Source organism: Paracoccidioides brasiliensis, assembly GCF_000150735.1.
Source record: "Paracoccidioides brasiliensis Pb18 unplaced genomic scaffold supercont2.5, whole genome shotgun sequence".
NCBI classification, from domain to species: domain Eukaryota; kingdom Fungi; phylum Ascomycota; class Eurotiomycetes; order Onygenales; family Ajellomycetaceae; genus Paracoccidioides; species Paracoccidioides brasiliensis.
This window is the reverse complement of record NW_011371362.1, coordinates 911,721-939,642: the sequence shown is the minus strand read 5'-3', so window position 1 is coordinate 939,642 and position 27,922 is coordinate 911,721. Positions and strand designations below refer to the sequence as shown.

Genomic DNA, 27,922 nt, shown 5'->3' with positions numbered 1-27,922 from the left:
TGCCATAATTTTCCGTTTATCTTCACCGTAAAATTTCGAGCTCCAGTCTTGTCCCATCCTCCTCACAACAAACCATGGCTGAACCTCCAGCCAAACGCGCGAGAAGGACGGATAGCTCCACCATGTGGGAGATAAATGACACGAAATCCAGACCGAGTGATCGTATAGGCAAAGATATAGATGGTGATGCATCCAAACGAGAGCCACCTACTAAGGAAGATGCAAGACGGAGCAACGTGTTGTCGAGGGGGGACGAACGCCGGCATCGTTCCCGGTCCAGAGATAGGGACAGGGATGACAGGAGGCGTGACCAAAATAGATCGAGAGATAGGAGAGATAGGGAAAGGATTAGGGATAGAGAAAGGATTAGGGATCGGGATCGGGATCGGGATCGGAGCGGAAGCAGAGATAGATACAGTCGACGGGGTATGGCTCATTTTTCTGCCTTGTTTGTTTCCCCTTTAAGTCCTGTCATGAACTTCGTATACTAACTAATATTTACTGGCAGAGTATGGAAGATCTAGTCGGTTCCGCGAACGTGGCCGTGATAGATCCCTATCGCGATCCCCGTCGCGATCACTCTCGCCGGCACGGAATGGTACTTCTTCCAGATCTCGAAGATCACGGTCACCACCGCTCCCGCGGGGCGTAAAATCTGATAGACGAGATACACGCGAACCGGGGAAGGTGAACGCGGGTGCGGGGGTTAATGGGGTGGCTTCTGAATCGAAACGACTAAGTTCTATCAAATCCCAATCCCGAGCCGTGGAGGACGGTATGGAGATCGATATTGATGGTGGGGGTACCGATGAGCTAGATCAGCTGATGCGGAAGACGATGGGATTTACGACGTTCCGAAGTACGCAGAATACGAAGGTACCTGGGAATAATATCTACGGGGTTCGCAAGGAGAAGAAGACGGAGTACAGACAGTATATGAACCGACAGGGAGGTTTCAATAGGCCTTTGAGCCCGACGCGATGAGTAGGACATGCGTTTTAAAGGGGGTTTGTTTGTTTTATATATATTAACAATACATCTTCTGAAGCGTATTTCGAGCGAGTTCATACCATGTTTTTCATTATCATTTTTGTCACTCTTCCTACGTTACGTGTTTCTCTCTGTTTCTTCAGGTTGTTGTGATCATTTTTCTGGATCCAGGCGTTGATATAACTATTGACTCTTAGCTTTGGCATCAATCTCATCTACGACTTGGATATTCTCGTTTTCGTCCTCCTTCTTTCCACACCCACGTATCCCTGTATGATCGGCAGTATAGGTAGTACTCAGAAAAAAGATCGTAAATCCCAATCTCGGATGCCTGTCATTGGAGAACTGTTATTCTTTGTTAAATCCCACCAATTCTATATATCCCGTTTTGAGGTCCCGAATTCTGACGTAACATGCCCTGCCTTTGCAGCATTTAGAGCACGAAACATCGTAGGAACCATTCAAAACTACGCGTTCCACATCAGATATTCTCACTGTATATATCTTAACCAAATACCAATCATTTAAGTCCAATATCATTCGGGCATCATCTCGCTGCGTCATGGGCGGCCAGGAGAGGCACATCATTGTGATAGGTAACCTAATCAACCCCTTACCTACTCGCCCCCTACCCCGCATCAATCACCCGCAGTAAAAAGAGACCGCATAAATAACACCAACTTCACATAGGGGGAGGAATAATTGGTTGCTCAACAGCCTATTTCCTTACGCGACATCCATCCTACGACCCGCTGCGACATAAGGTTACAATTCTGGAAGCGACAGAGATTGCGGGTGGGGCCTCTGGCAAGGCGGGTGGGCTCCTCGCACTCTGGGCCTATCCAAGCAACATAGTGCCTCTCAGCTACAAACTACACGCAGAACTTGCACGGGAGCATAATGGAAAGGCAAGATGGGGCTATCGAGTGGTTAATTGCGGACAACTTGAGGCGGTGGGCTGCTCATGGCCTCAGCTCGACAAATCCAAGGAACCTGCGGAGAAAACTGATGAGGCGGTTCCATTAGAGAAAAGGAGCCATAACGCAGCGGGGCAGTTAAAAGCTGCTGGTATTCCTGAGGATTTGGACTGGTTTGATGCGCCGACACTGAGGAGTTTTGAAGACATGGGTCAGCCGGGGCAAACGGCGCAGGTTCATCCTTTTCTATTTACGACTTCCATGGCGAAGTTGGCGGAGGAGAAAGGGGTAAGGATAACTCTAGGCCATGTCACAAATATCGATCACTCGACGGATGCTGTGCAGTCCGTGACGTTTACAGAGAAGAAAACAGGCGCCTCGCATACCATTCCGGCAACGGATGTGGTTATTGCTGCAGGCCCCTGGACACGGGACATTTTCCCCCGCGCGCCCATATCTGCTCTTCGCGCGCACAGTGTTGTTGTTCGTCCTACACGACCGGTTTCTGCCTACACGCTATTTACAAGCATTACATTGCCTGCGGGCTTTGGGATGGTGTCGTCAGATAAAGGGAAGCGCTCGCGACTGACCGTCCTCTCTCCTGAGATCTACGCGCGGCCAGACGATAGCGTTTATGCTTGTGGGGAAGGTGATACAACAATGCCGTTGCCCAAGACGACAGCAGATGTCCAAGTTGATGAGGCACGGTGTCAAGATATCATTGATTCCATTGGGAGTGTATCGAGGGTGCTGCGGGAGGGGGAGGTCATTGCCCGGCAAGCCTGCTATTTACCAAACGTAGAGGGGACCCGTGGCGGCCCGTTGATCGGCCATACTGGTATTAAGGGACTTTTTATGGCGACAGGTCATACGTGTTGGGGGATTCAGAATGCACCTGGGACGGGGAAGTTGATGAGTGAGCTTGTATTTGAAGGGGAGGCGAAGAGCGCGAGTATTGGGGCTTTGGACCCGAGGAAATTTCTGTAAAATGGGGTTCTACTCTAGGATTGGAAGTTGCTGATGGAGTCTGTGGTTTCTGCTCATAAATGTCTGGGAAGCGGAAGACATGAATTCAGGTAAAGGTGTTCCTTTTATATTCCCAAACTGAGCGTTTACCCCTTTGATAGTTACAACCAGGCCTTGATTTATCCAATTTTGTCCTTTCGTATTCCTCTTGCCCCTAGCCGATATTTCCCCTTTATTGTGTATTCCTGTTTCTCTTCCAATATGATATATACTGCATGTAGTGCCCCAAGTCTTACTTTCGGAGTGTATTTATTATTGTAGCCGTTTGTAATTCCTTCACAGGGGAGAGAATAGGGTTTTAATGAGGCAATTTCTGTAACCGTCTCCAGTTAATGAAGTGTGCTATTTTTTAAATATAAATAAAAGTGTCGCAAACCTAAGTGACCGTCAACGTTATGTGGGTGTAGAACTGTGAAGCAGATAACAAATAAGCTTGAAACCAACCAACCAACTGTAAATAACCTTAACTATTTAGTTAGTGGCTGAAGCGGCGCAACAAACTGACAGATAGCAACATTTCTGAGGCTGTTTTCACCTCTACATCCGAAACTTCAAGACACTGCAAATAGCCACACCCTCTGTACGGAGTAGCTCAAGCTTGGCCCTGATGGTTTAAATTTAGTTTCCATTTTATTTTAAGAATGTTTTTTGCGTTGCGATTCCTTTTATGCTGCTTACTCTCCTCCGCTTCCCTCGCGGCCAGGCAAGACCCTCTAACCGCCCACGACAATGTCCTGATCTTGGCAAAGGAGGTAGGAAGAGCCTCCAATGAATCGCTATTATGGGGCCCGTATAGGCCGAATTTATATTTCGGGGTCCGCCCTCGAATTCCCCAGAGTGTGCTTATGGGATTGATGTGGGCGAAGCTGGATGACTTTGACGCTGCACAGCAGAGTAGGTATTCGGCATCGCTCTCTGCGGACAGATCACTGTATTATGGATTAGGCTATCATCTATACTGACTTCATCAATTAAGACTTTAGACATACATGCGAACAAAATGAAGGGATGGCTGGTTACGGATGGGACGAGTACGATATTAGGAAGGGAGGTCGTCAGACGATTCACGATGCGGGGAACACGATAGACCTTACGATTGATTTTATAAAGGTTCCCGGTGGAAGTAATGGAGGTAATTGGGGTGCCCGTGTCAAGGGAACTCTCCGCCCGGATGCTCCTCCTAACCAAGCGACGACGGTTATTTTCTACGCGGCAATGGAAGGATTGGGCAGTCTCCAAGTTGCGAATGAGATTGACCCTCTGGGATACGAAGGGGATGTAAAGTTCAAAGGATCTGCACTGGGGCTTGGTGACTTCACTGTCGACATCACTCGCGGACCGGAGAGTAATGCACACCCTCCCCGAAGCAATGCAGCCTATGACGAGAAGCCATTGGATAGGACAATGGTTGCGGGACTTCGGATACCATCAGAGGCGCTTTGGGAAGCGAAAGGTATGTCTTATATTTCACATTCACTTATTTGCAGTGAGGGAGGGGAACTATACACTGACTTCTATCCTGGAAATTTAAAGGTATTCTGTTTACCCATATGAAGGAGCAGATTGACGCTACCATGAATAAGCACGGAACAGAGGGACCTCCTCCTCCTGCGCAGATATTTACCATCGCCAACAAAGCTGATGATGGGAATATTTATTTTGTGCAGAAGGTTTTTGAGGGCGCATTTGAGGTACATATATACATATAAACTTTTCCCCCATAATTACTTGCTGACTTGTAGAAGTTCGATATTCTCTTTTCGTCAGATTCGTCGCCGGAAGCATTAACCTGTGAGTTGAATCTTTCTATCCCTGTTCTTTAAACAAGTTAGGACGGTACCTTCGTTTCTAACATTCTGCAGCAACGAAGCTCACTAAGGAGATCAAAAGTGCTTCGGCCTCGTTTTCTGAAAAGTTTCATAAGGTGTTTTCCCCTTTGGCACCTTTTAACGCACCTAAATATACCGAGTTTTCCAAGGCAATGTTTTCGAACTTGGTTGGTGGGATAGGATACTTTTATGGCAACTCACTTGTCGACCGGTCTAATGCTCCAGAATATGAAGAAGAAAACGAGGGTTTCTGGGAAGAGGCTGCAGAAGCACGGATGCGAGCCGATCCAATCCTAGCAGGCCCATCAGAGCTATTCACCAGCATCCCGTCCCGGCCATTCTTCCCGCGAGGTTTCCTCTGGGATGAAGGGTTTCATTTAATCCCTATTATTGACTGGGACCTCGATTTAACGTATGTTCCTGGTCCTAACCCAGCTTACTATCAACAACTAACTTGACCTAGCCTGGAAATAATGAAGAGCTGGTTCAACCTCATGGACGAGGATGGATGGATAGCACGGGAACAGATTTTGGGTGCGGAAGCTCACAGCAAAGTGCCTGCTGAATTTCAAGTTCAGCACCCCAATTTTGCAAATCCACCAACCCTATTTATGATTCTTGAGACATTTGTGGATAAACTCCAATTGAACAAGTCCATCGGCCATGAGCAGATTGAAATGCATGGTTTGCTCTCTGATATCCGTTCAATACACCTGGAGAATCCAGGCCTGGCTATTTCATATCTTCGTTCCATCTACCCATTACTGAAACGCCACTACTTCTGGTTTAAAAAAACACAGTGGGGCGACATCAAGTCGTATGACCGGGAAGCTTTCTCCTCGAGGGAAGCATATAGATGGCGAGGACGATCTGTCCGACACATCCTCGCTTCCGGGTTTGACGATTACCCCAGACCCCAGCCGCCCCATCCCGGTGAATTGCATGTAGATTTGATCAGTTGGATGGGCATGATGACCCGCGTCATTCGACGGATAGCTGAAGCCTTGGGGAAAATTGAGGACATGGAGGAATTTGCCTTCTATGAGACTGCGATTACGCGGAACATCGACGATCTCCACTGGGACAAAGCTGCTCAGACTTATTGTGATGCAACCATTGACGATTCTGAGGAGCATGTGCATGTCTGCCATAAGGGATACGTATCGATATTTCCCTTTATGACGGGATTGATACCAGCTGATAGTCCACGGCTGGGACCCGTGCTTGATCTTATTCAGAATCCAGAAGAACTGTGGAGTGATTATGGTATTCGTAGTCTGAGCAAGAAGGACAAGTTCTATGGAACGGAGGAGAATTATTGGAGGAGCCCCATTTGGATAAATATCAATTACCTGATTCTCAAGAACCTTCTGGTAAGTGGGGCCCGTACAATATATATTTTTTCTTTCTCTCTTTTTGAGGCTCATCGGAAAGTTTGCTGACTATCATGGGGAAACAGGATGTCGCTGGGGTCGCAGGACCGCATCAGGACCAAGCCCGCGAAATGTATACCCAGCTGCGCAAGAATATTGTGGAGAATGTGTTCGATCAGTGGAAGAAGACTGGATTCGCTTGGGAGCAGTACAATCCTGAGACTGGCGCAGGTCAACGAACGCAGCATTTCACAGGATGGACAAGTTTGGTGGTGAAGATGATGATCATGCCTGATTTGAGCGCAGAACAGAAGAGCGGACATAAGGAATTGTAAAAGTACCGTCCACTGACAGGAAATTTTCTCATTTCTTTATAGATAGAAAGGGTTTATTTGATATTTGCGGGGTATCTGTTCCGTAGAAGTACGTTGTGCATACAATAGTATAAAAGGTTGTGTTCCAAAAAGGGAGGCCCCAACGCCAGACGCCTGCCAAACCATTAAAAATTTTCAAACCTCATTATTTCGTTAATGTTTCATCCCATGCTTTCTGACGTTGTCTCTGTCGGCCGTAGCTGTTGTTTCCCCTGTGAAGGTGACGATTACTGCGAATGTCTGCGGGAGACCGAGTTCGCTCTCGGCGCGGAATTCTCTCCTCTCTCCCTGATCTACGATCCCTACTTTGCGACCGAGACAGACGGCACCGTTTGTACTGGTCTCTGTCACGCGACCTGGAACGGTGTCTGCGCCTATCGGGCGATCTTGAGCGATGTCTGTGTCTCCAATGTCCTGCATCCCTAGATGTCGAGCGACGTCTCCGTCTGTCATAACGATCATGTTCACTATCATGTCTCCGGCTTTTTTTCCCCCTGTCTCTTACACGATCTCTATCCCTACTCCTGTCTCTCCTTCGCCGCTCATCGTCTTTTCGACCCTTCCGTTCTTCCCGTTCCCTCCTCCGGTCCAACTCTTCCTCCACAACTTTCATACCCATTCCTGTCCCTTCTATCATATCCCCATCACCGCCTCCACCACCGCTTATTCCACCAAATCCCCCTCGGCCAACACCCTTCGCCCCATCACCCATACCAGCGCACTCCCCGCCTGCCGCGTCAGATTCCCTAATAGCCCTCCCCACCTCCTTCCGGCTCAGCGGCGTCATGTTGGGGTTAGTGGAACCTTTGGGCGACACCGGTAACCCCAGTGCACGCGCCATAGCCTCCTGCTCAACCTCCTTGACACGTTTAATCTCCTCCTCGCGCTCCCGTTGTTGTTTTGCAGCGGCGTCTTCGGCGGAATCTTCGCGTTCCTGATCCCCCTTGGCGTACCAGGATAGATCGCGGTTTTTCTGCCAGCGACCAACGGGGGCCATGAGGGAGTGGCCCAGGTAGTTTTCGCGGTGGGAAGATTCTTTGACGTCGGACCATTTGAAAGAGTCGCGGCCGCCGCTGGTTGATGGTTAGTTTGGAGTATGTCTTTTCTCTTCTCACTTTGCATGGAGATGAAGGATAGAAAGTGGTATAAATGAGTTCTCTTACCGACTGCCCTCCTTTCGAATACTTGCCACGAGATCCATGTTTAGTAATGAAGTTGTATGTGGGAGCTTGCAGGTATTGCTCCGGAGACCGTATGTGTGTGTAGTTATGGTTTAGGCGTAATTAAGCTCCAGGTTTTCACGGGTTTGGTTGATGTCATGTGACTTTAATCTTCACGTTGTGCTTAGTCAGATCTTTAATATCGGGGCCTAGCGCAGCCGCGCACGAGAGCACATGACCCAGCCCTATCTCAAGTAATTTCAGTTTTGCGTCACATGCTTTATGGAGCCTGGAGACCACCCGAACACGACTGTTTGGGAGCACAGGATTCATCCACTCCAATCTATTGGATACATTATTATGTGGTAATTTTTATTGACATTTCCCTCCCCATGTTGGGAGGAAAGGTTAGTAATCTTTACGTAGGCATTTTAGAGGGTGAATGCCAAGCACTGGTCAAATTTGAACGCCCTGCCGTAATTCAGTCTTTCCTATTCCAGACTAGCTTTCTATGAACAACCCCACATTATGAACTGACTAAGGCTTGGCATTGGTGTGCACAGGCCATATTTTGGTCTGTGAAGTTTTTGAGGTAAAATTTAAACCCCGCCTTGACATTGGAGCACGCTATGACCTCACGCCCATGTTCATTTAAAACCTCCCAACTTCGGTGTCTGTCATGACATGACAACTCAGTACTCATACTCACAGTAGTGCACCTATATCGACCATGCAGCGTTAAATTCCTATTTCCTTGGCCCTTCCAATTTTTCCCTTACTGTGGACAGCTAAAACCTCAGCCGAACTTGACAGTGTGAATCCCCCGCCACTTGTTCTGGAAAAGAGCTTACGAAATTTCTGTTGATGTGGAGTGTGTGGAACAGTCGATGTTCCCAATGCGAGGAAAGCGTCAAAGGTCAAAGAGGAGCTGCTCCCTTGACGTCTACCTAGCTGGAAAGCGTGATGAGGTGATCTATGTGAAAGAGCATGGCGTCGAGTTAGCTAGTGACCATGTATGGACACTCTACGATTACTTGCAGTAGATTATTGATTGACTAACTAGATTACAGTTTCCGCGGTATGCCCATGTCATTGGAAGACGAACAAACTCAAACGTTGGCTGATGATATTGTTCCAGAGTTAGAGGATCCGATCCGCTTCTGCTGAGACCTTCTAGCTGGCGAAACAATCTGGTACATTTTATAGATATTCTTGCGACATATCCGCCATTACTAGCTGACAATGTCTCTATAGACCGCTTTATCTCAGTACCGCAACCTCTACTTTGTTGCCTTTGGTGATGAAATCTATGTCTACAAACCATCTGGCCGCGGACGGGCGCTTGCGCCTCAGCCCGAAATGATAATAACACCCTTAATGAAAAATCCTCGGGCACGAGCCTACATCACACCACAAAATCCACAAACCATAAATGTTATTCGCGTCGATGATCTCGGTCATGAAGAGATATTACTCCTTGCTACCGATAATGGTAACGTGGCAGCCTACCGGACGGAGCGAATCTTCGTGGTCATCGAGGAAGCCAGTGTCACTGGAATTAATAAACCCAGAGAACTTGGAGAGCTAGTCGAGTGTTTTTTCAGCGACTGGGTGGGCCAGAGTGCCTGGGGACTTGCAGTACACACAAATGCTCGCCTCGTCGCCGTGAGCTCGAATTCATGGTGTATTACAGTTTACGCCTTTGCATTGGTGGATCCTGAAGCTCCCGAGAAACCTGCTGGAAATGTGGTGAATGCTCGTAATTCTACATCTGCTGGTGACGCCTTGGAATGGACAAATGTAAGCCTGGAATCGCAGTATAGCACACTCCGTCGGATGAGCCAAGATAAACGCCGCGCACGTAATATCCGATTCACTTTAGTTGGCCATCGATACAACATCCCGAACATTGGGTTTTTAAACTCCGATCTTGATCCCTATGGTGACTGGTTGGTTAGTACTGATATCAGTAACAAACTCATGTTATTCAATATCTGGCATCATCCGGCCCCTGTGAAAATCATTGATCTTCAGCGGGGCCTTCGCAAACACCCTGGTACCCAACATGACAAGTGAGGCTACTTCCACCTGCTTAAATCTGAATATTTGACTAAATGTTGTCTTCTCCTAGCCGTAGAGTGGGATGGAATGTTCTAGCAATTGATCCGCGGAGTTTTAGGCCTAAAGCCACGCTTCAAATTGCCTGTGGTGGCACTCCGCACAAACTCGCCGATGTTGACAATGTCCATGACTTGAGCAAAATTGCCCAACGCATGCGATATACGCGGCAAGATGGACAGCATCCGGATAATTCCCGCGTCGAAGACCAGGAGTTGGATGGGAACTTCTCAATGGGATCTGATATAGATATCTCATCTCGTCCGGCTTCACCAGCGGTAGAGTCCTTGATGGAGACTCCTTCAGACAGCGTCGCAAATACGCTTCCCTCTCTTCAAGGCGACTCCCCAGATCTCCTCACAGACGCTGAGCTCATCGATGCCCTTCTTGTTTCTGTAATAGATACAGCACAAGACTTGCCCCAAAATGAACTCGATGATATTGATGATTCCGATGCCCAGGAGGCCGATAGCGAAGATGAGGGCGAGCCGGAGGAGGAGGAGGAGGTGGTGGTGGTGGAGGAGGGGGAAGTTGAAGGCGAGAGTGAACATGGTGGTGACGTTGACAGCGTAGTTGAAAGCTATGCGGGGTTTCACAACTATGTTTACGCAGCGTTTCAAAATGGCGGAAGTGGTTCCGACCTTACTCTGATCGAAAGTCTCCAACAACATAGCCAGGGTGGTGATACACCAGAAAAAATCTTCCCGGATATTTCAAGCTGGTTGTCTGGTTCAGAGGAAGCAGATACCCACAGACCCCTCATTTTCGCCGATTTCCCAATCCTCCATTTCTCAGAACGAGTAGTCCACATGTTTGCTCATCCATTCGCCAAAAAAGCATCCTTTATCTTACATGACCCTGTCTTTCAGGATGGAAGCGGCAATACCTCCAATTTTGGCATGGCGGACCGCTTCAATATGGTGCATCAGATCCCCGAACTGGGTGTTGTTCTAGCGGCGTCACAAAAGGGTCGTGTAGTCATTCTCTCCCTGACCGAATGTCCAGATGGTAAAGCATTTAGATTGGATCATATCATCCCATTCGAAAGTCAAGAAAATCGCGGCGACCGTCCCGTAACTCCCCTTGTTGGAATGGCAGTTGGGCCTGTTGAAAGTCACCTGCTCCCATTGGACGAAGTCAGCTCATCCGGGTCTTCGCAAATTATAGACGACACCACGAACGCGAACGCTGCTTCTTCCTCAACTGCTACACAGCCTCACCACCATCGCCGGCGCAGCGAGAAACTTATTATCAAATCAAAAGAACATGCAGTCCAAACTTCAGCAGAACCGGAAGTGAAAGCCAACCCTCCACATTTCAAGAAACTCGAGGTACCGGATGTCGATGAACATCTCCGACGTGAGCAATGGCACGGCATCGAATTTTCTCGCCGCTATCGCCTTCTGTTAATGTATTCGAATTTGACGGTGATGCATTATGAGCTCTTCTATGAATGGCCTACGGATATGATGAGCCCTCATGGCAGACTTACGCAGCTGATTGCAAGAGGGTCCTTGTTGAGACCGTGAATGTTGGCAACAATTTCGTTGTCTTCTTGACACTACCTTTGGTGTCTCCATCTATGCGAAGCGTGTGCTGCTTAACTTTAACGATACTGGGTTTAACAATACCAGTTTCACCTCTCTTTCAAGAATCCTCCTGGTTTGCTGAGTGTTTATGTCAAACAAATATGGGATTCGATAGGTTGATTGATTAAATCAAATGACAGGTAGTTGTGGAGTTTTTGCCGGCATACCTTAAGAACCTTGGAAGTTAGCAATGTACCCTACTTCTTCTCGTTTATTATTTCCCTCCCTGTTAAATTGAATGATACCTCCCATAATTCTTTACTCCTGTTAATCAGTTGCAGCTGTGTGTGGAAGGCTTCCCTATCCATACTCCATACTTTTTAGGTATAGTACATGCTTCATTTACTTGTAGGAAGGTAAAAATGTCAACTCCTTGCGCAGTTTCATTGCTCAGCTGTAGAACAGAGGGTGAGGCACCATTTTTTGAAGATTACTTCGGCAACCCGAGGTTGACATTACAGGCGGGCACCTAATTAAAGAGTATTGGTATGGATTAGGGACGTCATGTTCACCGCTGCGTCGAATAACGTCTTTTTATGATCTGAGAGTAAAGGCTGCCTCCAGAGGTTTGGATATGGCTGTTTGTTACAGGATGGGGACGTGCTTTGATTAATATTTGTTGTAGTTTCTCCCTGCGGGTGCCGACTACAAAAGTCCTGTATATTTAACCACCACTCAGAAGCTAGATCTTTTTAATCTAACCAACGACTTCATATCTTCTCCATTAAATAGACATTTATATTTCTAGAATCTGCAGAGAAGAAATATGAGTTTATGTGGTAGAAGATACAGAAAACAAGAGTGCAGGTGAATGAATGTCAAAAGAAGTGAGGGGAAGAGAAGTAGTTATGAGGTTGAGGAGAGAGGGTTTTAATTTTTATTTATTAGAGGTACGATGACAGCTATCTAGCATTGGCCAAGTGGTACAGAAGTAGGTAAAATAAATATATTTAGGAAGGGGTATATGGAGAATTAAATCTTTGGGTTGAATAAATACATGTCGTATACTGAAAATCAAAGAATATCATGGACAAAAATTATGGAATCAAGAATGAACGTGCATTACGTCGTATTGTGGAGAGCCTGAAATCTTCATAAAAAACAAAATGGAAAAACACAAGACTAGTCATGTCAGTAGCCCTGTTATAAAGTAAGCAGGAGAAAGTCTTTGGTGTATATCCAAGGTATGTATGGCAATGGTATGTTGATGAAATCCAGCATCAACAACATATTTACAAGAAGAGGAAGTAGTGGGTGAAAATTTCAAGCATACTGAGTGGAAAACATTATAAATAAATCTCATCACTATCCCATCCATCTTCCTGGTCATTCTGCACCAGCTGCAGAAACCGCTGCAGCCCTACCATCTGTCTGGGTGGTTGGGGATTGGGTGGATTAAGCTGCTGACCGCGAGCCTCAGCGATGGCTTGGGCCTGAACCTGTTGTTCAGCAGCGGCAGCACGAGCTGCATCGTCTGGGCGACGTCCATTTTGTTGGTTTGCATTGATGCCCGGGGGCACCGGTACGGGAGGGGGTGCTCGATTACCTCGATGTCGTCTTGCATTTCGAGGAACTGCTGGTTGGCCGGGAGCTGGTGGTCATTGGCGATTTCCGCCCCAGTTGCCATTGTTGCCGGTTTCAGCGGCTATTTCCCACTCAAGGTCATCGGCGTTGTCGTCATCACCGCTGTCCATGTCTTGCATTTCAGCAGCTGCACGATCCCAGTCCGGTGGAGCAGGTCTGGAATCATCGCCTTCTTCCAGCTCCCAAAGTCGCATATAACAACCACCATCCGGGTCGTTAAAATGGCTGTATGGATTGGATTCAAAAAGCCAGCTCGAACACAGATAGCAGAAGTGGGTGTTGCATTTGAAGCAGATCATGTGGTTGCAACCCATTGCCTTCTGGCAGCGGGCTTCACAGGTTGGGCAGGGCGCAGTGTACGTTTTGATATAATCTTCGCTGGCCTTGTCCGCTGCGGAGAGCTCTGCAGTTCTTCGCGGATAGCAAAAAGCTAACTCGCCATGCCAACCCTTTTTACAGACGCTACAGAATGCGTAGCTACAATCCTCGCATATCGACAGACGTTGTGACATGGGTGGGAGTTGTTCTTCTGGTGCAAGCGGGTCAAATGGGGAAGGTCTGGTTTCATCATACTCGTCATCCGATAATTCAAATTCGTCCACTGTGCCGTCTCGTTTCGGATATCTTTTAGACCTAGCAGCTCCCTGACACCATTGGCGAGGACAGTAGACAACTGTTTTGTCTGACTCCAACTTCCGCTTTCTTTTGAGTTGTACATAGCGCTGTACAACTTCCTGATCCAGTGGAATTTGTAGCAGCTCACTTGGATTAAGAGTTCGATCCTTTTTCTTATAGCTCCTCGGATCTGCATATCCCATAACCTCAGCTTGGGGTTCAGGTACTGGATCTTTCCCGCAGCCTGGGGCCAAGCACTTCACATTATCGACATTCCCCTCTTTTATGCAAGCATTATAAAATCCCTGGAGACAACTGATGCAGAAGACATGAGAACACAGCAACATCCGATGGCAAACTGCTCCTTTTTTAGGCTCTAAACAAACACCACACTCGAAACCTTCCTGCTCAAACTTTTCCCGCTTAGATTTAATGTTAAAATCCATAAGTGCAACCTTTAAATCTCGTGAAAAAATGACGGTGTCTTCATGATCTCCGCAAAGGTCAAATGCCCTCTCCGCTAATTGTTGTAGATGGTCGATATAAGTAAAAACGACAAAGTCTTTTCCGCATTCCTCCCATAATCTCTTGCCGTCAGTTAAAAACTCGGCGACTTTGTACGGCGGTAGCCAATCCGGGTTTGTCGTGATGGAGAAATGAGGAGATGCAAGCGAGGGATACCCATCAGGAAGTTGGATATCTAATTTCAAGGGTGGCAAATGTGAGAGGGATAGGGGGGCAGTTTCCTGTGCATCAACCTGCGACACTGTATCATTGTCGTCGGGGCCGAGAGATGTCGGAGGCGTTGGAAGCGATGATTTTGGGCGCTGAAAAAGGACTTTTAAAGGGACTGTGGGAGAGACTGGAAGCTCAAGAGAGGCCTTGAACTTGGCACTGGGATCTATAACGATTTCTGGATATATCGCAGCAATAGACGATAGTTCAATGGCCCTTTCATCTTCGCAGAGTTCGTCCATTTTTCTTTATTTGGGTGTATTCCCAACAATCCGTTTCTGGTTCAGGATCGTATATGGACAGCCAGTGAGGGGTTCAAGAACGACGTCTTAATGAACGGAACAGCGAACCGGAGCAGCTAAGCATCAGACGGCTAGGATAGATAGGTTAGACCAACCCCCAAGGTTGAAAACAACGTCATTTGAAGTTATCCTCTTGCATTAAAAAAGCAGGTCCTATCATCACCATTGCGGGGTTATGTGACTGCGAGGGTGGATCTATTGGCGCATGGGAGATTGAATAGATTGAGTGAACGTAGGAACGATATCTGTCCAGATCATCGCTTCTTCTGTGCTGACATGCTGACACTCTGTAGGTGGGAATAGGAAGTTAAAGTGGAAGAGAGATGGTGGTGAGAGGAGGAAGTTGGAGGGGATTGCGGTCAAAAAATATGTACTGGAGTCAAACCTTACAAAATAGCTGAGCTGGGTAGACTTTCTGCCCCAACGGGGGGTTAGTCGAGACAGACGAAGGCCACCAACCACTAAAGAGTCCGGCAAAAGGTTTCGGTGGCTTCTAGCCACTGTTTTTACGGGGATATCCGTTTCTTTCTCTCGGCGTATCATTTCTCTCTCATTTTTTATTTTTTTATTTTTATTTATTATATTTCTCGTTTCTAATCTGGATCCCGACTTCTGTATCACTTTTGTATCTAAGGATACTCTGACGTGCTTGAGGGGGGACCAGCGACCGCCGATTTTCGCGAATCGGTCGGGCATAGATAAAAGAACAACCACCCTCGTTAAACCCGTTGCGATGGAATATAATACATACTAACTGCATCTGCGCTTGATCAATCCTTTTGGCATATTTGATTACATTTGTCTGTTCATATTGCTCAACTTGACAGAAGTAATAACATCAGCAGCCTCGCTGATAGCATCTGACAAAAAAGCCCTTATATAGTCTGTTTGACCTTTTTGCAGGGTCTTCCATTTGAAGCCGGATAACATGGAGGTTCCTCTGGCATCGTTGTCCTTGACTCATGTTAATTATGTGAGTCTTGTTATTTTCGTTCGTCGACATTGCAATGCAACCCTTTTGGAGACTGCAACGGAAACTGACTTTCACCCGGGGCATTAAATAATTAGAACCCCGAAGATCCTCTCTCCTACGTTTCCGCCTTACTGTCACTGGCCCCACAAGCAATCTGCGTTATTTATCTTACCCTTATCTGGGCGACGCGTGAGGTCGAAGTCCTACTCATGTTTGCCGGTCAGATGCTATGTGAAGCCATCAATTTCTTACTGAAGAGGATGATACAGGAAGAGAGGCCACAGCGTATGTCCTGTCAACTTCGTTTCTCTTCCAATACCTCAATATTCTCTCTTACAATAGCAAGTGTGTCAATGGCGCTAACTTGACTAATTCCAATCCTAACAGAGATCTATGGAAAGGGTTATGGCATGCCGTCTTCACACTCGCAATTTGTTGCCTTCTTTTCTCTCTCCTTAACATTCTTTCTCCTTGTTCGGCACGTGCCCGATGCTTCCAGCACCTGTTCTCCGTCTACATATACCCAACGAGCAGCTGTCGCGGTATTAGCCTGTGCATGTGCCTGTGCAGTTGCCATAAGCCGCATATACCTAAACTACCACACACCCCGACAGGTTGTTGCTGGCTTTGTTGCCGGGGTGGTCTGCAGTGTATTATGGTTCTGGTTCTCAAGCCAGCTCAGGCAGTGGGGTTGGGTCGACTGGGCTTTGGAAACGCGGCTAGCAAGGATGGCTAGGATGCGCGATCTGCTTGTCAGAGAAGATCTTGTGGAGGCAGGTTGGCAACGATGGGAGGAGAAGAGATTGATAGCAAGACGGGCAGCGAAAGCATCCGGCAAGATTAACTAACCGCTTCCCTGAATGGCGACCTACACCCAATTTCGAGGTTTCCCATTTGCAATAGAAATATATATATGATCCCACGTAACTGTAATCTAGTCTGCGCTGCTGGCATGAAGGCTGAAAGTTGTTGTATATTGTGTCTTCATGGAATGTTTCGGGGACGCCATCTTTTCTAGAAACATTTATATATAGGTAGATCAAGCGAGCAGCTCGAGCTATAGAATGTAGCGGACTTCAGCACGCCTCCTGGAACTAGCAATGATATTCATGGTTATTCTGTACTCTGTAGATTGTTCTTGGTTCTTTCAAGCCGGTTGTTTGGTCCCAGAGTTGTCGTTAAGAGGGCATGTTATGGCCTTCGGGATTACATTATTCCGCTTCCGTTTGGTGTTCAAACTTCGGCCTCCAAAGGGACCCTTCCATGGAATAAAAGCGAGGACGTTTTGACATGGAACTCTGCAATGCAGGCAACGAAACTATGACTAACTTACTCTCAGCCCATTGTGCATAGGTCTAATTGACCATGAGGTATTCTTCTCTAGAATCCCTATGTTGTGGCTGTTTGCCTTTATTTTACCCTCTCTTGGCATCAGACCCTGAGGTTGTGATATTCTGAACGCGACAAAAATATCGGACAATTTTCCCAAATGATTACGCGTTACAGCTATATTTATTTCTAAGCTTGCTTTTAGCAAATTTGGCGCCGGCAATCTTTAGTTAGAAAGGGATGGATTCTTCTTCGAAATCCCGGCGTTCTGACGTGCCGGAACACCACTTCGTCCGCGCCGACGAGATTGACCAGACGGGAACTGATATCTCCACGTTTCCCGATGAGCAGCTAATGCCAGAACTAGTAGAGGGCTTTAAGGCTGAAAAAGCCTGCAAGATTGATCGCGATGACTTTCCCGGGATTCTCCAACGCCATGGACGAGAACCAGTGCGTCCGGAGTTGCGTGCTCCACCACCACCTCTGAAGCCACCACCCCCAGCGCCCGTGCCGCAAAACCAGTCTCCAACAGATTCCTTGAGTTTGGCACAACTACGGAAATTTGTACATGAAATGCCAAAGTCCGAACAACCAGCTTATGCTTTTGAGTACGCCGACTGTCAGCCATTTCCGGAGGAAGTGGATGAGTGGTTTCAATACAACGAACCAGATCGTCTTATGCTTCTGGGATCCAAGGCTTCATTTGACCAGAACTGGTCTGAATTTTGTCAAAATCTCCCGAACCCACCGACCTCTGAGGTTTCGTGGATTGATGCTAGCGACGAGATGCGCGTGAATTTTATTTCGCGTACGGTTGAATCTCTCGATAATTCAGATTTGTTCGCCCGAATTGAAACCCTCGAGGTGATATGCTATATTATTACAGGGACTTGGGCCGTCACTGCGGGCAAGGTTTCCGAAGATCATCCGGAGGGATTTTCTAAGTTTGAGTCAGCGGAAGAGTTTCCGAAATCAAAATCAATGCAGATCAAATGGATGGTAAACAATGTTTTGCTTGTGCAGCAATGCGGCGGAATTCCCATATTGTTTGAGGCTATGAAACATATTTTTGAGAAGGACCAGTCAGTTACCCCCGCTACTTTTTGGCCCATAACATTTTCTTGAAAGTATTATTATTTCACTTATTCTGATCCTCCAATATTAGACCGATAACAGGAACGGATATGAAGTTTTTCGAAACGGAGAATGGAACAGCCGCATATTACGCTGCCCGGGAGCGTGAGGCTAATTTAATTCTCACTGCTATGTATCTTGTGGTAGAGGTTGCACGTAAACAGGAAGAATCCAACCAAGATCAACTGGGCCTGAAAAAAGATATCGGTAGGTTTTTGTTTGATCACCACGATTATATATTCGCAGCTAATTCTGTTACTTGCAGCTGCTTTAAGGCCGAATATTCTTGTTTTTCTGGTTGAAATTATTGCTCGGTTGCGCTGGGAGGAAGCCACCATGATTCCGCTGACCAGGGTAAATTGCTTTCTGATTTTGTGGAACTTCCTCTTTCTAATAACATTTCTAGGTTACCCTTCTATTATGGAAATGTCTGTTACTGCTATTTGGAGGATCCGACAGCCTGGCGAAGGTCAAAGCTGATCTCGAGCCCAAATACGATGCCCAGGAAGCCGCGTCGAAGTCTTCTAATCTTCCGGTTCTTACCGCTTCCCCGCTCGACTATCACATCTTTCGACAGGAAATTACTTCGAAATATCCCGCTTACAATCCCCCGCCTCCCCTGGTACCATTTGAGTTGGAGAACAATTCAGTGCTTCCTCCATTACCAAGCCACTCTAGCAGATACAGTTCAACCTCAAACTTATTTTCGGGCATTGGACCATCATCAACAAGTGGAAATGGATCGATTCTTCACCAATCTGTGCACATTGCGACCCCTGCGCCGTCTCCCCCGCCTTCGCCAATGGGACCAGGTGGCAAAGGGGGCAAAAAGCAAAACTATCAAACAAACCAACACTTCCCATTTATGTATCCGCCCCTCGATCAAACGAGTAATGATATTGGCGGTAAGGGGAGCAGTGAATTTCAAGATAGAGTGGTGGGTAAGAAGTGGGAGGGTAGCGATGTCCCTGCCTCTATTATCGAAGCTGGAGAGCTGTTTTCTAGTCGAATGAAGATGACGAGAGCAATGCGTCAGCTATGGGAGGAGCGAGAGAGGTTTTTGAAATATGATAGAGGATGGGAGGCAACGGAATTTGATGAAAAGCGGCAGCCTGATTTGCTGGACGATGTTGAATTGGACTCTGAAGCTACGAAGCTACGAAACAAGAAACCCCACGGCGTCCAACATGTAAAAGAATCCGACGATCCATACGTCCAGGAACGTCTAGATGCGGTTGAAGACTTTTATGTAAGTTTACCTTTTACCCTGTCTGCTTCTGGACTTCCTAGCTGATAACTCTATTACAGAGCCAGGCTTTTCCACATCTACAGTCTATCGTCATAGTTCTTTTGAAAGAAATTTTAATCAATATCACGGAGTCTGCCTCATTGCAGACCAAGGCAAACGGACAAAATGGCTTCCGACAAGGGTGGGTCTTGTGACGATATTGCTTATCGGTATGGTTCTGGAAAGCTAACTAACGGTTATTGATATTTTAGCCAACCTAGAAACTCTGCCTTTGATGATGAGGCGGCACCTAATACAGGTTCTCAAGATATTGAGCGGGAAGACGATAAAGTGGACGCCGAAGAGCTAGATGCCATCAGGCTCCGAGAAATAACTTCGAGTGCTATCTCAGGATGTCTTCTACTGATGCTGAAGTTTTTCAAACGATCACGTATGGTTCAGTGCTATCTGCCGCTTTAGTATGATATTTGTTAACGTGCATATTACAGACATACTGAAATTCGAATACATGACACAACTGCTTCTTGATTCAAATTACCTTCCCCTCATATTGAAGATGTTTATACACCAAGAAGTGGATAAAGCTGTTGCCCAAAAGAATGATCGAGAGGATTTGAGGTATGTAACCTCTTCCAGATGTATATGTCGATTAGAAGCCTCCCTAACTCGTTCCAGTTTCTTCCGCTTTTGCCACGTCCACTCTAATAACCCCCCAGAGATCGCACCCTCCCCTGAACCTTTGGACCTGGACAGCGAGGAGGATGCAGTCCCCCCTCCAATCCTTCGGAATAAAACCTCCCATCCATCGGCACCTGGTAACTCCTCCCGCCCACAATCACCAGACAAACCACAATCCATCCCTATGAACAGGTCTCCTCTTCTTCCTGAAGTCGACGAGTTAGGTTATGCCAACGCTCCCGCCACCAATGGACCGGTCACTACCTACTCTTTTCGAAACTTCTTCTCCTCCATAAACTTCCTCCACATAATGCAGAAAATCACTCGAGACAAAGCGCACAGATGCCTTCTGCTTGTCCAATACAAATCAAGCAATATCCTCCGCAAGGGGATCAAGGTCCCCGATCCGCATCTCCGACTCTACACTCTCAAGCTAGTGAAATCGCAAGTCCCCTACTGCGGACGAAAATGGCGGCAGAGCCACATGCGTGTTATCACTGCCATTTATCTGTACTGTCGCCCAGAACTACGCGATGACTGGTTGGCTGGCAGCGATGTGGATGCTGAAGTTGAGGAATCTCTACCTATGGAGCAGACATTGCGAGGACTCACACACTGGTGGCATCTGCGCAAATATAAAGATAAAATGGCTTTTGAGGATACGAATACAATGATGGAAGAGGAGCGGGATTTCTTTGTTCGTGAGCTAGAGAATATGGGCTGGGGGATGTCAGGGGATGAGATGGTAAATGCAGCTAGCGAGGAGGGTGAGCCAATATCGGACATTAATGGTGGAGAATGGGCGGAGCCTGGGATGATTGCACCAGAGGGTTGGTGAGGAGAACACCGTTATTCTCTGCCATTGTTGGGGTCCGCACTTGACCCCCCTCCCCACCAGTTTTTCGGGGACCATTTACGTCTTTCTTTTGCTAATGTTGTAGATGGTATTCTTACTCTTGGAATGACTAAGTGTATGTAGACGGCAGATTGTCTAGCATTGTTTCTTTCGATTCATGTGTCCTCTCGCTTTGCATGCTTTCTTTCATGATTTATGTTCCGCTTGATATCCATCATTATGATTTCATTTCTATAATTAATTTGAGAATAAATGCATCACTCTGCTTTGATATTGGAAGGAGACTTTTCCCCTGAAGATCAAATATCGTCCAAATGCGCAACTTCCACCTCATCCGCCTCTCTGTTCAACGCCTCAATCTCCTCCGTTACGTACGGGATCCCTTCCTCCCTCCTTTTCTTTGCAGTCAGCAGCTCAATTTCTCCAGGATAGTAAATCCTGTCGACACCTTCCATCCTATCCCCCCCGACAACCCTCTGATACAAATAATCCATCCGCTCTTTAAACTCCTCCAACGCCATAAACAAGTCTGGCTTAATCACCGCAATGAAATGCCCTACATCAGCCTCTTTCGACGGATCGTACGGCCCTGTAACATGCCCAGCAAACGCAGAACCGGACAAAACGCCCGCAAAAACATCCATCATAATTGCTAGAGCGGACCCCTTGGGCCCTCCTATGGGTAACATTACCCCATTTAAAGCCGCCGCAGGATCTGTGGTCGGGGATCCATTCTCATCCAACGCCCAGCCGTCCGGGATTCGCTCCCCACGTCGCAGGGCTTTGTAAATTTTGCCCCTAGCTGCGACAGACGGTGCCATGTCGAGTATGAACGGCACCCCTGACTTGCCGCCGGCGGGTGCCCCGCATGCTATCGGCGAGACGCCCATGAGTTTCTCCCTCCCGCCCCATGCCGGCAGTGCGGGAGAAGAATTTGTGAAAACAAGACTCATCATATCAGCCTCGACCGCCTGCTGGACATATAAAGCGGACATGCCGAAGTGGTTTGAATGCGTAACAGAGACCATCCCGATTCCATAGTCCTTCGCCATGGCGATCGCACGTTCCATGGCTGTATTTGCAGCAACGAAGCCGAAGCCGTTATGTCCACCTACTTGGGCAACGACTGGGGTGATTTGGCGTAGAGATGGTATGGCAGCTGGGTCTAGAACACCCTGTCGAATCCGAGCCAGATACGAAGGGATCCGGTTTATGCCATGGCTCTCAACACCGCGCAGATCTGCTTCGACAAAGGCATTTTGCGATTATGGCGGCATTCTGGGGAGGGACACCCTGTTTTTCAAGGAGTTTCCGAGTAAACCCATCAGCAACAGAGGGGGCGATTAGAATGGTTTGGGACTGGGGTTGAGGTGGAGCCATGTTGAAGCCTATCTATCACCTAGAGTTTGCTGGATTAAACTATGCAGACCTTGCTTTCAACACTAGCTTTCGGGAGCTAGTGGGTTTGGTTCCGAAGAATTCCCGATAGTGGGCTGGCGCCAAGCGCGGATAGCCCATAAAATCTACTCCATAGAATTAGTACATGGACGCGTGCCGGACCCACAAAAACGATATCGTAACGACGGCCGATGAAAAAATGAAGTTTTTCGGCATGTTGGATGGATTGTTTCCGGCAATCAATGTCAACATGTTGATCGGGATTGCACGGGGATGTTTCGGCTAATCTCTGTGCCGAGTGCCGGTGTTCCCGGCACTCGCATCTACATTTCCCCGACCTCCGTAGAACCAAACCCCGCAATGTTTAACAAAGGCTCTTTGTATCCATCCTATAAGGTCGTTTCTAAGGGTCTCCCCCCTGCTGCTTAATTTGGCATTTGACTTTCGAGGCTTCCGTTAGACCGTTAGAATCAGCAAGCAATTGACAACACGTCTGGACACTGTTTTGGAAAAGAAACAGAGCTTCGTTGGAATTTAGCATTGCTGGGTGACAAGAGTCCTTGAAGTTACAAACCTCACAGAATCTTCTAAAAAGAAAAAAAAATGGTCCACTGGAAAGAAATCGTCCGCGAGAAGCGCCGGAGTCAAGCAGAATCTATCCCTCTTGCGTGGCGATTGCCAAACATCCCCGCAGATTTCGTTAATTCCACAGATGTTATTGAATCCTGCGATGTCCTCTCGGACAGAGAGAAGCAAATTACAAATGTTACCGATGCTTCCACTCTATTAAGCAAGATTTCTACCCGAGAGCTCTCAAGTCTCGAGGTAACGACGGCGTTTTGCAAACGGGCTGCAGTTGCGCATCAGTTAATCAACTGCTGTACTGAGATGTTCTTCGAGCGTGCGCTGGAGCAGGCGAAACAGCTCGACGAGCACTTGGCGAGGACGGGGAGTCTGATTGGGCCGCTGCATGGATTGCCAATCTCGATCAAAGACGGGTTTGATATTGAGGGTGTTGATACCACTGTCGGTAGGCAAGCTGGACAAGTCTAGCTGTACTTTTTGCGCTAATTTGGTATGTTTGCTGGTTGTTAACATGCGAATGTTTAGGATGGTCTGGTTTAATTGGAAAACCAGCAAAGAAATCGGGAACCGTGGTTAAACTTTTGTTGTCACTAGGTGCTGTGCTATATGTGAAGACGAACATACCACAGTCACTGATGGTGGGTTTGCTCTGTTTAGAAGCATCCGGACTTGTGGAACTAACTTCTTCGTGAACAGATGTCGGATTCATATAACCATGTATTTGGACAATCCGTGAATGCATTGAATAAAAATCTTATCTCAGGTGGTAGCTCTGGCGGTGAAGGTGCAATAGTCCGGGCCCGAGGAAGCATCATCGGCATTGGAACAGATATAGGGGGCTCAATCCGAATCCCCGCCGCATTGCAAGGCTTATATGGATTACTCCCTTCAGCAGGTCGCATTCCATGGGAAAAGTCTTCGTAAGCAGATGGAATCCATATGAGAGACAAAAGGCTGTGAGAGACAAGTCTAACAATTTTTTTTCCAATTCAGGATGACTCAAGTTTACAACGTTGTACCAGTAGCTGGTCCCATTACCTCCACTGTAGACAACATTGAAATATTCATGAAAGCTATCATTTCCTCGCGTCCGTGGGAAACCGATCCGAAAGCCTTGCCAGTCCCGTGGCGAGAAGATCTTGCCAATCCTCCTAACAGGCCCTTGAAGATCGCTTTCATTTTTGATGACGGGTTTGTGAGACCACAGCCCCCTATATCCCGAGCGTTACGTGAAACTGCAGATAAATTTAGAGCCGCAGGGCATGAAGGTAATCTCAACACATGCTTCCTAATAGTTCTCGTGAAAAAAAAAAAAAAAAAAAAAAAATACTAACATTCGATTCGATAGTAATCGAATGGAATTCCTCTTCACACGACGAAGGTATTAATATATGGCTTAAAGCGGTAAAAGCTGATGGCGGAGAACACTGCCGAAAAATGTGCAAGCTAGCCGATGAGCCCCTGATTCAGGGGATGTTAGTTGGCGAGGAGGCGGACAAACTGTCGATTTCTCAGCGCCAGAAAGTAAGTCCGCTCCAAGCTTCCATAGCCGCGGTCAGTTGCTAACCGGATGGCGGTATTGTTTTCCTTTTTCTATTCCATGTCATGTTTGTTTTCAGCCAAGTTAACCCATCCACAGCTCGAAATTCAGAAGCTTGCCTATAGAGAATCGTACCTCGCACACTGGAACAAAGTCGGTATCGATGCCCTAATCATGCCCGTCATGGCCTGGGTCAATTTCAAGCCGAGAACTTGGGTCGAAAGCAAGCAATTGCTCGGCTACAGCGCTCTTTGGAACTTGCTGGACTATACCGCCCTGGTTGTTCCCGTTACCAAGGTTGACCCTGCCGTCGACACTCCAGATAATGAGTGGATCAGCTACAAGGCTCGGAATGAGTCCGATGCATTTAATCATCAGCAATGTAAGGCATATATCTTATCGTTATCTTTCGAAGAGTTAGAATATGGCGAATCAAAGGAATGTGTAGATTGGTGACGCTGACTTAAGCGGAATAGACAACATAAACCTAGTTCAAGGAATGCCGGTTTCGCTGCAGGTTGTGACCGGGAGGTTTGGGGAAGAGAAGGCAATTTCGATTGCGAGGATTATGGAGGGTCTGAGATGAGGCGAGCTGGGTTTGGTGGATAGAATGGTAAAATTTCTAGGCTGATATATATTAGGTATCGTAACAAATTTCTGAATATATGATCATTTCCATTGTCTTCCTTCCTTTCCAGCCGCGCATAGTCAAGCCATCCACCCGCTTTCAATGACACTACCAAACACAGCCTTCCCTTAATGATCACTCTTGACGCAAGACTGTTCCAAGTCCTGCAGTACCTTGCTTATATAATCTCCCGCAGCGCTCAAGTTGAGTACCTTGGGGCAATCGCAATCGCAATCGCAATCGCCTGCTGCCCGGCGAGTCAAAGAGTGATTAAGGGTGCGTAAAGGTTCTGGTAACAGGTAAGGATGGGTGAAAGGAAACCTTTGATGGTTCTGTTGTGTTGATTTTGTACGAGTGTGGTGTGATGGGTGACCATCAGGAGGTTCTTGAATGTGTGGAGCATGATGAGATTGGGGGATGATAAATGTCACCATGCTCGACCGTAGAAAATACCCATTCATGGATATCATGGCGACTGGAATGATAAGTTTGAGCTGGGATGTTGAAATAGAGACATGATTTAAAGAGTTGATCTCACAACAAATGGTTTTAGAAAATATGAAGTAACGATATCCCCAAGTTCCAGGGATGTGGCGCTCGCAGAAACAATCCATCCATAGACCCAGTGAACATCTTGCTTTAAGTCATTCAACAACAGGCCCACTTGGGTATCTCACGAAATCTATAACGCTGAGTTAAAGACGATGGCTGGAAAACACACTCCAAACATGTGAGGATTGGTCCCATTTGCTAAGAAAAAGCGCAGTATGAGGACTGGCTCCTGCAGGAACAAGTTACTGACTGTAGTACGAACGAGGATGAAGTAAAGTTGGATCTAGGAGCTTTTTTGGGAGGGCTGTCTACCCTATCCACCTGTTATATAAATATAACGACTATTTTTGGTGAATTCCGGGTCATTCCTATAATGAGACATGACAGAGGGTATGAAGAGACAATTTGGTTGTATCATTGATTGAAGGAATTCACCAGCATGCAACCACGTGAGTGCAATTTTATCAAGCCCCCTCAACGGATTCCACTGGATTTGGATGGATTCGGATGTACATAACTTCACAAAGGCAAAGAGACATTAACTGGGTCTCTCGCAGCGCAAGGCGGAGTAGAGCGAATTGTTGGTGCGAGGGATTTCAATGTTTGGTTGAGGTTGGGCGGTTGTGGCTGGTGCTTGGTTCGCTTCATGCTAGCTGCAAATACACGTGACCACATTCCAAATCGTTTTTTTCGCTAAAAACAAAAAAATTCCGGCGGGAATCGACTGGCGGAGGATCTTCAGCCAACGCCAACCTCGTTCATTGCGCGTTCGTCACAGCCGGTGCTCGTAGGAGGTGCCCTTGGGCTATATTTGCAGCAGATATGTCGTCAGACGAAATCGTATGGCAGGTTATAAACCAACAATTTTGCTCCTTCAAACTGAAGTAGGTCCATTCATTGCATTGCGCGGGTCGGTGTGTTGTCGAAGGAGCTTTTGGTGCCTTATAATTATAGCTTTATTCTAATCATTTACCACTGTAGGACTACAAAAGGCCAAACTTTCTGCCGAAACGAACATAACGTGACCGGTCTCTGCAATCGGCAATCATGTCCTCTGGCAAACTCCCGCTATGCCACGGTCCGTTCTGACCATGCTACGGGCGCTATGTACCTCTACATGAAGACCATTGAGCGTTCGCATATGCCCAGTAAGTGGTGGGAACGGATACGGTTATCGTCCAACTATGCGAAAGCGCTCGAGCAAGTCGACGAGCGCTTAATCTACTGGCCCAAGTTCTTGATTCACAAGTGCAAACAGCGCCTTACTAGGCTGACTCAGGTGGCCATACGGACAAGGAAGCTTATGAAGGAAGATGAGAGGTTAGGGGAGAAATTGGTTGCGAAGTTGGCGCCTAAGATCAGGCGGCGAGAGGAAACTAGGGAACGTAAAGCGGAAGCTGCTGCGAAGGTGGAGAGGGCTATTGAGAGGGAATTGATTGAAAGGTTACGAAGCGGCGCTTATGGCGATCGGCCTCTTAATGTTGAGGAAGGGGTGTGGAAGAAGGTTCTCCGTGGTTTGGAAAGGCAGGGAGAGGGGGAACGGGATGAAGATCTTGATGAGGGTATTGAGGACGAGGAGGAGGAGGAAGATGGTGAGGAGGAAGGCGTTGGTAAAAGTAAAGTTGAGTATGTTAGCGACCTTGACGAAGATGAGGAGGACGATTTGGCGGATATCGAGGACTGGCTAGGCGGCGATAGTGCGGAAGAGGACGAGGAGGACGATGAAGATGACGACGACGATGATAGCGATGAAGAGAGCGGGGAGAGCAGTGAGGCAGACGAAGAAGCTAAGAAACCTGCCGCCGGGACTAAGAGGAAGCGCGTCGCTCCCCCACCCAAGCCAAGAAAGAAAGGGGGCCGAGTCGAGATTGAGTACGAGATAGAAGGGCTAGTGAAGGAGGGGATATTTTCTTGAATGGTGCCTATGATAATGCAAAAGCATTTAATCTGGTTGATTTCGTTTGGGAGCTTTATTGCATGGCGTTTTGGAAATACTGAAGGGTTCAACATTGGGCGGGATTTGTTGGAAATCCTCACATCTCGATATTGCCTGTTGAATGGGAGCTCTCTGTGGAGATATAGATATCCTTTCTAACTATTGCAATGGATCTCATTACTACTTGCAACATAGGAATCTTCTCTATTGTCACACTTCAGCCTTTTATTGTCGCACATCTCTTTTTCTGAAGCTGTTCCTTACTTTACTTGACAACCCTGATCGTCACGTGCTTTAATCTATCTTAAGACAAATGCAACAATTGCTCCAGCTTTAATATATTTCTCAGTCAATTAGGTCTTCCAGCTTAAAATAAGGACAGCGGAACAGTTAGTGGGATAGTGCATGATGTCGAGGGATTCCGATAAAAGCTGCCAAAACATTCGGTTTAT

At 47.2% G+C, this 27,922-nt stretch overlaps 11 protein-coding genes across 11 annotated transcripts; 8 read left to right on the top strand and 3 right to left on the bottom strand.

Moving 5' to 3' along the window:
- Positions 1–74: 74 nt before the first annotated feature.
- Positions 75–984, top strand: PADG_11821 (uncharacterized protein; the record flags this gene model as incomplete). Its single annotated transcript, XM_010762238.1, has 2 exons — positions 75–426; positions 509–984. The coding sequence occupies 2 exons, from the start codon at positions 75–77 to the stop codon at positions 982–984; spliced, it is 828 nt and encodes a 275-aa protein (XP_010760540.1).
- Positions 985–1,552: 568 nt separating this feature from the next.
- PADG_11820 (uncharacterized protein) lies at positions 1,553–2,894 on the top strand (the record flags this gene model as incomplete). Its single annotated transcript, XM_010762237.1, has 2 exons — positions 1,553–1,586; positions 1,681–2,894. The coding sequence occupies 2 exons, from the start codon at positions 1,553–1,555 to the stop codon at positions 2,892–2,894; spliced, it is 1,248 nt and encodes a 415-aa protein (XP_010760539.1).
- A 680-nt stretch (positions 2,895–3,574) lies between these two features.
- On the top strand, positions 3,575–6,470 carry PADG_04761 (mannosyl-oligosaccharide glucosidase; the record flags this gene model as incomplete). Its single annotated transcript, XM_010761831.1, has 7 exons — positions 3,575–3,827; positions 3,910–4,386; positions 4,467–4,624; positions 4,679–4,724; positions 4,796–5,174; positions 5,226–6,135; positions 6,222–6,470. The coding sequence occupies 7 exons, from the start codon at positions 3,575–3,577 to the stop codon at positions 6,468–6,470; spliced, it is 2,472 nt and encodes an 823-aa protein (XP_010760133.1).
- Positions 6,471–6,662: 192 nt separating this feature from the next.
- On the bottom strand, positions 6,663–7,710 carry PADG_04760 (uncharacterized protein; the record flags this gene model as incomplete). The annotated part of the gene is made up of 3 exons (XM_010762062.1): positions 6,663–6,955; positions 7,032–7,582; positions 7,673–7,710. 3 exons carry the CDS (start codon positions 7,708–7,710, stop codon positions 6,663–6,665), a joined length of 882 nt encoding a protein of 293 aa, XP_010760364.1.
- Positions 7,711–8,565: 855 nt separating this feature from the next.
- Positions 8,566–11,316, top strand: PADG_04759 (uncharacterized protein; the record flags this gene model as incomplete). Its single annotated transcript, XM_010761830.1, has 3 exons — positions 8,566–8,682; positions 8,924–9,741; positions 9,801–11,316. 3 exons carry the CDS (start codon positions 8,566–8,568, stop codon positions 11,314–11,316), a joined length of 2,451 nt encoding a protein of 816 aa, XP_010760132.1.
- Positions 11,317–12,662: 1,346 nt separating this feature from the next.
- On the bottom strand, positions 12,663–14,552 carry PADG_04758 (RBR-type E3 ubiquitin transferase; the record flags this gene model as incomplete). The annotated part of the gene is made up of 2 exons (XM_010761829.1): positions 12,663–12,933; positions 13,033–14,552. 2 exons carry the CDS (start codon positions 14,550–14,552, stop codon positions 12,663–12,665), a joined length of 1,791 nt encoding a protein of 596 aa, XP_010760131.1.
- A 988-nt stretch (positions 14,553–15,540) lies between these two features.
- Positions 15,541–16,433, top strand: PADG_04757 (dolichyldiphosphatase; the record flags this gene model as incomplete). Its single annotated transcript, XM_010762061.1, has 3 exons — positions 15,541–15,585; positions 15,681–15,870; positions 15,973–16,433. The coding sequence occupies 3 exons, from the start codon at positions 15,541–15,543 to the stop codon at positions 16,431–16,433; spliced, it is 696 nt and encodes a 231-aa protein (XP_010760363.1).
- A 721-nt stretch (positions 16,434–17,154) lies between these two features.
- Positions 17,155–20,813, top strand: PADG_04756 (uncharacterized protein; the record flags this gene model as incomplete). Its single annotated transcript, XM_010762060.1, has 8 exons — positions 17,155–17,996; positions 18,080–18,255; positions 18,314–18,402; positions 18,455–19,297; positions 19,357–19,478; positions 19,549–19,727; positions 19,786–19,915; positions 19,973–20,813. 8 exons carry the CDS (start codon positions 17,155–17,157, stop codon positions 20,811–20,813), a joined length of 3,222 nt encoding a protein of 1,073 aa, XP_010760362.1.
- A 317-nt stretch (positions 20,814–21,130) lies between these two features.
- Positions 21,131–22,211, bottom strand: PADG_04755 (uncharacterized protein; the record flags this gene model as incomplete). The annotated part of the gene is made up of 2 exons (XM_010762059.1): positions 21,131–22,071; positions 22,124–22,211. The coding sequence occupies 2 exons, from the start codon at positions 22,209–22,211 to the stop codon at positions 21,131–21,133; spliced, it is 1,029 nt and encodes a 342-aa protein (XP_010760361.1).
- A 621-nt stretch (positions 22,212–22,832) lies between these two features.
- On the top strand, positions 22,833–24,940 carry PADG_04754 (uncharacterized protein; the record flags this gene model as incomplete). The annotated part of the gene is made up of 7 exons (XM_010762058.1): positions 22,833–23,259; positions 23,340–23,452; positions 23,511–23,734; positions 23,808–24,082; positions 24,163–24,338; positions 24,454–24,736; positions 24,831–24,940. 7 exons carry the CDS (start codon positions 22,833–22,835, stop codon positions 24,938–24,940), a joined length of 1,608 nt encoding a protein of 535 aa, XP_010760360.1.
- A 1,416-nt stretch (positions 24,941–26,356) lies between these two features.
- PADG_04753 (ribosome biosynthesis protein MAK16) lies at positions 26,357–27,449 on the top strand (the record flags this gene model as incomplete). The annotated part of the gene is made up of 2 exons (XM_010762057.1): positions 26,357–26,418; positions 26,516–27,449. 2 exons carry the CDS (start codon positions 26,357–26,359, stop codon positions 27,447–27,449), a joined length of 996 nt encoding a protein of 331 aa, XP_010760359.1.
- Between the last annotated feature and the right edge of the window lie 473 nt (positions 27,450–27,922).